The 10,095-nt window shown below is 42.2% G+C and overlaps 1 protein-coding gene across 5 annotated transcripts in view; it reads left to right on the top strand.

The window, feature by feature from the left end:
• Positions 1 to 7,940, top strand: part of LOC124286359 (NACHT, LRR and PYD domains-containing protein 2-like) — an 86,052-nt gene extending 78,112 nt beyond the window's left edge. For all 5 annotated transcript variants that reach the window (XM_046722725.1, XM_046722726.1, XM_046722728.1 and 2 more), the window contains one exon: positions 4,997 to 7,940. In XM_046722725.1, the coding sequence (XP_046578681.1) occupies positions 4,997 to 7,131 (2,135 nt within the window). In that variant the 3' untranslated portion in view covers positions 7,132 to 7,940. The remainder of the gene's footprint in view (positions 1 to 4,996) is intronic.
• Positions 7,941 to 10,095: the final 2,155 nt, after the last annotated feature.

The following is a 10,095-nucleotide window of genomic DNA, read 5'->3' as shown; positions in this document are numbered from 1 at the left end:
AAGTGTACATTAGCGTAACAGTGGTAACGAGGAAATAAGATAACTGGCTCAGGAAGTTTCCTTATGAACTCATTTCCCACTGCACTGAACGCGATGTGTGTGTGGTGTGTCAGTGTGTACGAAGGTGTGTGACGTTTGTCTGGTGGGTTCTGTGTGGTTTAGTCCGCGCATATGCGTGTGTCTGTGTGTGTATTCCCCCGCCTGCCTGCCTGCCTGCCTGCCTGCCTGCGTGCGTGCGTGCGTGCGTGCGTGCGTGCGTGTGTGTGTGTGTGTGTGTGTGGTGAGACCCCAGATACCTGGACACATTCATTTTTGCGTAAACCGTCCGTGTGTGTGTGTGTGCGTGCGTGCGCGCGCGCGCCCATGTGCCATACATTCTTTAATCTTAACTATTATATCGATTACTATCGATAATTATTCTTCATTACTATTATTAACATTATTACATATTAACATTTGAGCGATGCTATTGTATGAAGAAGGAAACTAATCACTGCTTTTCCTATTCAACCTGGAACAAGTTTTCAAGAATCTGATCAGAACAGTGTGATAATCAGTGTAAAACGTCATCTCAGTTAGCCGAGTTCAGTTAGGCCAATGTACATTCTTATTTCATTTGTACTTTGATCAGACACTTTTAACTATAAAAGACCACGCTGTACGGGAAAATGTAGTTTAGTTTCTATATCTCTCTCAACCATTTACTCACTCACTCACTCACGCACGCACGCACGCACGCACGCACTCACTCGAATCTACATGAAGGCCATGTACTATAGCCAATCCCGTACTCGATCTGTGTACATACGAGAAGCGAGTCTATCAGTGCATGCTTGATGTGCGTCTATTTACATACCAAGGACGTAAATACTGACTATATTACCAGTGGAATGTGCTAAGTGCTGTTGTGTGGGCAGCCTTAAATGTCATTGGCACATAGGATGGTAGACACTGAGGGACCAATCGCATTATCTTCTTGTTTCATAAACAGTCTTGATCTCTTTGGCAGGACATATTCACGGCAAATGTACAATGTTGTATTTCGACCCACCTCCACGTTTTGCAGAAAACTAAATATTCAAACATCTCCAACCCTTGAACAATAATGACAATTATTATGGATATACAACGTCTTTTATTCTGTGGAGGCGACGTTTCGACATAGATTCTAATGTCGTTGTCAAGCAAGTGATACATGAGTAACAAATTGAGAGAATATATACATGAGTTGCTATTACAGTAGATAGGGATAGGTCGATCCCCGACCGCGTCATACCAAAAGACGTTAAAATATGGTACGTGTTGGTCCCTGCCTGGGGCTCGGCATTAATGGGTACAACAAGGACTGGTCGGCTAGGAGTCAGTATAATGTGTCTGAGTGGGGTATTCATGCTTCACTGCGGCATGGTATCTCAGTGGGCTACACATACACACACACACGCATGCACGTCGTCATATGAGTGAAATATTCTCAAGCACGACGTTAAACCCAATTTCACCTCACCTCACCGCAATGACGCATCCTTATATACAATGGCCGTCCCCGAAACTCCATCCCTAACTAAAATGGCCGTCCCTAAGTCCCCGTCCCTAACTTAAATGGCCGTCCCTATGTCTCCATCCCTAACTAAAATGACCATCACTAATATTCGATCCTAACTAAAATGACCTTCCCAAAGACTCAATCTCTAACTAAAATGACCGTCCTTAAGGGTCATCCCTAACTAAAATGACCATCCCTGAAGCTCGATACCTTACTATAATGACCGTCCTAACTAAAAGAAACTTCCCTAAGGTTCAATCCCTAACAAAAATTACCGTCTCTTATTTTCCTATCTCTTACTAAACTTGCCGTCGCTAATGGCACCCAAGTGACATTATTAAAACCATATGAGATACAAAATCCCCATGACAATGTCCCCATCTGCTTGGGGCGATCTCCTTAAATTATACAATCCACTTCTAATTTGCAGCATATTGTCACACAGCTCCAGTGCTGTCGTGTTATGCAATGTGGAAATCAGCTCTCTTCAAGACGAATTACAAAAAAACCTGCCTGATGAGGCAAATCTCCACGTAAGATACTGATGGAGGAGTGACACTCAATATATTGACGCCCTTGTCATTGTCTTTAAAGAGATCCCTCCGCCTCTTAAGTTAAGTGGCGAGATTCTTTCCAACAAAAATCTGTTGATGGATCCTGTCATCCTGCAGTGCGTCTTGCAGGTCATCTTATAGGTCATCCAGTAGGTCAGCGTGCCCCAGCCGAACTATGCTGATTGCGCTATTATGAATTCATCACACACGCTGCCTGGCATTCAACGTCATCGTGTGTCCAAATTTGAATCAGCATCAATTAAGGTTGGATTTTCCAGGCCGCAAGCCTTTAAAAATACAACAGCCTTATTTTACTCTCTTAATTCACACGTCGAACATTTTAGACGGTTGCTCATAGTCGTAGCTGAGTCACACAGCGCAAAGACCTTAACAAGGAAGAATATTATTTCGTGAATTAATATTCGTTAAACGTAGATATCTGGGACGTGGTGTTCGATGGTACATGGGGTTGTTCAGCTCCATTGCAGACTGCGAGATAGGTGGGTTAGCCTGATCTGTCCATGACGACCACCTGGTGGTCACAACACAGAGGACCCGTAAAGATCTGGGTTAGAATAGATCTTCATCAACCCATGCTTGGCATAAAAGGCGACTTTGCTTGTCGTAAGAGGCGACTAACGGGATCGGGTGGTCAGGCTCGCTGACGTAGTTGGCGCATGTCATCGGTTCCCAATTGCGCAGATCGATGCTCATGCTGTTAATCACTGGATTTTCTGGTCCAGACTCGATTATTTACAGACCGCCGCCATATAGCTGGAATATTGCTGAGTGCGGCGTAAAACTAAACTCACTCACTCACTCACAACACAGAGGAGATTTTCATCACTGGGTACCGTTCTACAAAGCGATCCTAGAGTTTTGGCTGCAGCAAGTCAATGTTAAAATATGGGAGTTACAATCTCCTTAGACTAACTTAGACTCCTTAGACTAACATTAATCTATTTAAACTGAAAAGGAGCCGTATTTAGATCGGAGATTCACAACCTGTGGAAAATGCAGACATGTTTCATTGTGGATTTTGCATTATAGAAGGGATTGACCTAAATACCTTTTATACCTTTTAAATGGAAAAGGACTGACCTAAAGTAATGTGGTTCAGGGGCTGTGAGTCAGACCAGAACATAGGGCCACATCACAGCTCGTTGTTTTCAGACGCCTCTGTGCAGGGCTGTTTTGTGAATCGACACTGTTGAAGTGGGTGGTTGTTGTTGTAATATATGTCATCTCCTTGAAAGAAGAGTTCCTTTGTTATGTCTCGACGTTGTCGTAACGTTATCACTGTGGGGTACACGTCCTTTGACGACGTTGTGGTTCGTATAATTATTATCTTCCTGTTGGTTGTGTGGGTTTGTTTTACATTACGTGTTGTCAATATTGATAGCGATCTGTGTTGATTCATCTGCGTAGTCATCGTGTACCGAGACACACCCCTGGGTCTATAGTATTCCTTTAAAGTCTGATTGTAAGAGATGACCAGACTTCGGGTTGTCTGAAGAGCCTGTGGATAGATATCACAGATATAATAGATATAGTGACAACTTGGATCGTGCTCATATTGTCTGAAGAGCCTGTGAATATATATCACAGATATAATAGATATAGTGACAACTTGGATCGTGCTCATATTGTCTGAAGAGCCTGTGAATATATATCACAGATATAATAGATATAGTGACAACTTGGATCGTGCTCATATTGTCTGAAGAGCCTGTGGATAGATATCACAGATGTAATAGATATAGTGACAACTTGGATCGTGCTCATATTGTCTGAAGAGCCTGTGAATATATATCACAGATATAATAGATATAGTGACAACTTGGATCGTGCTCATATTGTCTGAAGAGCCTGTGAATAGATATCACAGATATAATAGATATAGTGACAACTTGGATCGTGCTCATATTGTCTGAAGAGCCTGTGGATAGATATCACAGATGTAATAGATATAGTGACAACTTGGATCGTGCTCATATTGTCTGAAGAGCCTGTGGATAGATATCACAGATGTAATAGATATAGTGACAACTTGGATCGTGCTCATATTGTCTGAAGAGCCTGTGAATATATATCACAGATATAATAGATATAGTGACAACTTGGATCGTGCTCATATTGTCTGAAGAGCCTGTGAATATATATCACAGATATAATAGATATAGTGACAACTTGGATCGTGCTCATATTGTCTGAAGAGCCTGTGAATATATATCACAGATATAATAGATATAGTGACAACTTGGATCGTGCTCATATTGTCTGAAGAGCCTGTGAATATATATCACAGATATAATAGATATAGTGACAACTTGGATCGTGCTCATATTGTCTGAAGAGCCTGTGGATAGATATCACAGATATAATAGATATAGTGACAACTTGGATCGTGCTCATATTGTCTGAAGAGCCTGTGAATATATATCACAGATATAATAGATATAGTGACAACTTGGATCGTGCTCATATTGTCTGAAGAGCCTGTGAATATATATCACAGATATAATAGATATAGTGACAACTTGGATCGTGCTCATATTGTCTGAAGAGCCTGTGAATAGATATCACAGATATAATAGGTATAGTGACAACTTGGATCGCGCTCATATTGTCAACCATTAGTTTGTTTCATCCATACCAATAACTGTACATGCTAGTCTAAAAGTGTATCTAATGGACACCGTTTGGGTGGTCACAGTGGGTGGGTGGTAACGTTAATACTTTGATAAGGACAGGTATAAATTACGTCTTAAATTGGGGGTCATCGTTCTCAGCATATTCACACTGTCAACCACTCTCATGTGACATAATTATGACTTATTTCGTTCCGATATGATAAGAGTAACGATAGTGGATAATCACTGAATATTTTCTGTTTCAGATTCCGAGTCAGAACCACAGCGCCCTCACACGCCACCTTGGAAGTTCTGGCGGAAGTTGTCTACCCGCCATGTTGACCGGAAACCACGTGACCGGAAGGATATTATTAAAGTGGAATGGAGTACGTCCGCGAATGGCGATGGCGACGCTTTTGATGACTGTTTGACTCCATTGAACAGTACTCTACCAGATGTTGTAGAGAAAACAGGCTTGTGTCGAAGCAACAGCCTGAAGCCGCCCCCTAAACCCCCTAGACTGTTTCTGTTCCGTTCAGCAAGCATAAACAACCCACGTAGCTCACTAGACGGCGGTTCGGCAAGGAACTCAGTGGTCATGGCTCAGCCTAAGAGCACGTCATCAGAATTTGATGGCAAGAGTAAGAAGAACATATGTGTAAAACAGGAGAACGGTAAGATTAAACCTGTGATTGTGCCTGCTGATGACACGGAGAACAATAACATTAGGGATGATAGTGAGAAACTGGACGTTCTTACATCACTAGGCAACAACTCCCCAACGCTGCAAAATTCTAGTCATAACAAAATGAAGATAGTCACATCTGATTTGACACCAAAGAAGCCAGTCAGATCAAGAAGGAAATCTAGTGAGAAACACCAAGACGTGTCTCGACAGAAACTGATCATGCAGAGCATCCTGGACTTGTTTTGTCAGAGGCTGGATCCCTTCCCACTGCTGAAGGAGCTTCACGAGTCTTCCGTACTCAGTGACAATGATGTCTTGGCCTACAAGGGCCACCCTGACCGGAGGCTGATCTGTGAGAGTCTCGCCAATGCAGTGGGTGAGGGATCGTATTCCCAGTTCGTGTGTTTCTGTGATGTCTTGAGGAAGTCTGGTAACTACGTGGATATTGTACAGCTTCTGGACGTGATGAAGGAGGTTGACCAGCTAGTCCACGATATTCCTTGTGTCGCCGATGATGATAATCCGATTCTGGCGGATGAGAAAACGATATGTTTCGAGATCGGTTACTATAACCCTGACACGTTTGTTCTTAAGCCCGTTGTTGAATTGGAAAGGGCCCGGAATGACCATGGAGTAAGCAAGAGGTCATCCAGGATCTCTACCACATCTTGGGACACTTCGAGTGAAATGAGTAACGGAATTACCGATCAGTGTGATCTCATGATGAATGTGTGTGTCACTGGGTACAGTTTAACTGGAAACAGAGCTAAAGCCCTTGCTCGTGTTGTAGAAAAATACTCTTGCATCTTAGAGCTTCGTATAGGGAAGACCCAACTCTGCGGAGAAGACATTACAGTGTTGTCGAAGGCCCTCGGTTATAATAAGGGCATCACATCTCTGGATGTTCGGCTAAATAACATAGATGCAGTAGGGGCATCGGCTTTGGCGGATACTCTGAAGGTTAACACGTGTCTCCGACAGTTAAATCTGTCCTCGACTGGCGTAGAGCTCAGTGGGTGTCAGGTCATTGCTGGTGCCCTTACGAACAACAAGACTCTGGTAGAGATCGATATGAGCTTCCTGGATATTGGTGACAAGAGCTGTGAGTATTTCAGAGACATGCTGAAGGCCAACTCTACGTTACAGAAACTGAGACTAAGAAGCAACAACATCTCCTGGCCAGGTTGCTGCACGTTAATGGACGGGCTCAGTAGGAACAGGTGTCTTACTGAACTCGACCTCAGCCGCAACTATGTAGGAGACGCTGGGGTGGAGATCCTCAGTCGTTACATCCCCGAGAGTATGGTCACAGACATCAGTCTGGAGAACTGTGGGATCACGTCAGACGGATGTGGGTCTCTGGCTGAACTTCTTGCCATCAGTAAGAAGCTGAGGAGCATCGACTTGAGTGTCAACTTCATTTCGGACACAGGGTTGATGAAGCTTGCCCCCTGCTTGGAAAGGAGTTCCACTCTCCAGCAGGTTGGGCTCAATATGTGTGGCATCACCAACGATGGCTTCTCCAAACTGCTGGACGTTCTGGAGAAAAATACCTCCATCTCTCTCCTGAAGCTGTGCTACAACAGATTGGGCAGGGAGCACAACAACCCAGCCGCTACATCAGACAACCTTAGGTACAGACTCAGGATAGTCACTTCATCTAAACCTAAACTGAAGATCCTTCTCTGGGGAAACTCTTTTGAGGATTCCTGATCTGCTCCTCCTCCATTCTGACTAATAATCGAATGACCCGCAGAACATTATTTCGTGATATTCTTTCGTGAATCTGATAGGAGATTCTTGTATTAAGAGTATTAACCCCACGGATAGGTACGTTTGAAAATATAACAACAATTCAATACCTTTGACGATCCTTTGAGAATTCTTGCTTTCGTTCAACGCTTCCATTTCAAGGTTCTCGATGAGGACGTATTCAACGTTCCAAGTCAACGAAATCCAGGGTTTTATACGTTCACAAAGACTGTATATAGTGATGAGGATGTGTCTGTGGATATTTTCCCACAGAATGTGACAATGCTGTTATAGTGTAAGAAGATTGTACAACAGTGTGTGGATTATGCATTCGTCGATTCCGAGAGGTTGTGGATATTTCGTCAGAGTGAGGACCAACATGTTAACATTCTCAACTTTCCACATAGGGCTGTGTACGTGTCGTGTAATGAAGTCTTTAGTGTTGTACCTGTCGTTGGTTTACAGTTTAATCGTTCTCGTGATACTAATTTAACCTACAGGATAGCAACACGGAAAGGATAGCAATGCCTGGCTGAGGGACGAGCTTTACCAGAACAAGTACCAGGACCGAGAGTTATGGATTATTCGAAATGTGAATTCACCCGGATGTTGTAGGTTCATTTCATAAAAAACGGATACATATTTCCTGACAATATCTGTACTCTTTAAATGAAATTGTATCAGTATTGTACTATTGTATTCAGATCAATCATTTGCCTGGTCATATACATATGACACAACACCGCTTCCACTCGCCCTGGCCGATGTATGTCAGGGCCTAGATTTTCGAAGCTCTCTTAGCGCTAATATAGTCGTAACTGCCATACACTAACATTAACTAACGACGATCTTAGCGCTAAGAGAGCTTCGAAAATCTAGGCCCAGGTCAGAACTACGAGAAGACGTGTTTATGTAAAAGCTTTTTGATATAACTTCTAGTGCATGTAAACATTATCAAAACATATATGCAATTCATTGTCGTCGTGGTTAATCAGTAACGAAGGAGACCGAGTTTGATTTCCAGTCTTAGTGTCCTACGTCGTGGTATGGCTGGAATAGTGCTAAAGGCGGCGTAACGGGTCACGTGAGGTGGCCACGTGGCCTTGTTTGGTCACCGTTGTAGGAGTAAGCTTGACGTGACATTGGGGTGGACAGTATAATTCAGTCAGCAGCTAATCTGCTAGTGGATCTCTTGTCATCGACTTAAATGTCAGAACATATGCTAAGAATACAACGAGTTGTAGTGTTGTAACGTAGGTATGTAGGTCAGGGTGGCGACGGAAATCGCTGTGCCCACTGTCCCGTATTCGCTTACATCATAATTCACCGTTTGTCTGCAGAAGTGCTAAGCGTCTGAGACTAGTCTGTCTCACAGTCCCTGAACCGCATGATTTTCCCCACTGCCTTACCCTCCCTGCAATGCTAAAGCTCCAAATGGAGCAAGTCTAGATTTCCTCAGGTTCAGGTTCTGAATCTCCCATCTCAGTGGGGCTCCTTTTGAATTTAAATGGGATTAATTGTTACTATAAAATTATAATATATTCAGATAGTCTGCTCTAGGACCTCCACTGCTTTGAGTTTAGACATGAAGCTTAAACGTAATGATATGATTGAAATACTGTCCAAAGAGGCGTTATAGCAAACTCACTCACTCACTCATTCACTCAATCACGTATTTCTAGGGAAAACATTCCTTCATTAAGCATGCAATTCTATTCACCTCGATATAACATCATTTGGCATTCCCAGTGTATGTGAGTGTGTGGCCGTCGAGTTTCATTTGTCTACGGATATATCGATGTCTTGTCAATAATCCAATGCCGCGAACCCAATTATGGTTCAAATGGGACCACGCCACTTATTTTGTTTGTTATCAAGAATGGACAGAAATAAAGATTCCAACTTCAAATTCATTCTGACTACAACTTCATATTTTATCAGACGTAAGTAATTATATTTCAGACTATTTTCCACATTACATTTGATTTGTAATTGTATTCTCAATATAAGTTCAATGCATTTATCATTAGATTTGATGTGATTTGATGACAATCTTGAATAGAGCCTGAGACCAAGCATGATTTTGCTCACTACCGTATTCCCTCAATTAAACGCCTCGATTGTTATAAAAAGCCGAAGCTCGTGTGAACATCGAACATCTTCAATTGTCATTGCGATTAAACTCAAGCATTAAGGAGTGCCTGAAAGAATTATATGCCACTGGGTTTAATAGGGGAAATACAGTATTTCGTGCAAATAAGTGAAAAGTGATCTCGTCACACCCAGGCAATGTGTACAGGCCTTAAGCTTACATATACATTAAGTTCAATCAAATTTTTATACATTCCGTTAATATGTTGTGTTATGTTTGCCTGTTCTTGTAATGAAATTGATTTACCTGAAAAAAACCATAGACTAAATTATTGATTCATTTACGATATCAGAACTAAAGTTGTTGTTTTTTATTGGTGGTACAACTACCATACCTTGTCGTAACCAATAACTAGTTTTTAGAAATTGGACTTTAAGCTACGATGTCTTAATATAACAGAGAAAATATTAATTGACGGAATATTCCAATTTTCCTTCGTCGTTGATCGGAGATTCACCGGAATCTGTCTTTCATTTTTCTTGCATTGTACTCTGTCAGCTAACTCGGCCTACATAGAGAGTCTGTTTACGCTCTTTTGACAGGCGTTTCCATGGCGATCGTGACATTTCCAATCGAAATGGCTTCCTGTGCAAATACTGTACTAACAAGATGTTAATTAAATCGCCAAACGTCAAGAGTAACACCTAAGCGGAATAACCATGTCCCCACACCTGAATTGCATCAACTCGGAACTTAACGAAACCTACATACTCAGAGATGCTACATAACACTAGTGACATAAACAGACACAATCTGCGAGGAAACATAAATCT

The sequence above is a fragment of the Haliotis rubra genome, unplaced genomic scaffold (genome assembly GCF_003918875.1).
Source record: "Haliotis rubra isolate DU_JTF1 unplaced genomic scaffold, ASM391887v1 Scf381, whole genome shotgun sequence".
Taxonomy (NCBI): Eukaryota; Metazoa; Mollusca; class Gastropoda; order Lepetellida; family Haliotidae; genus Haliotis; species Haliotis rubra.
This window is presented reverse-complemented; position numbering and strand designations above follow the sequence as displayed.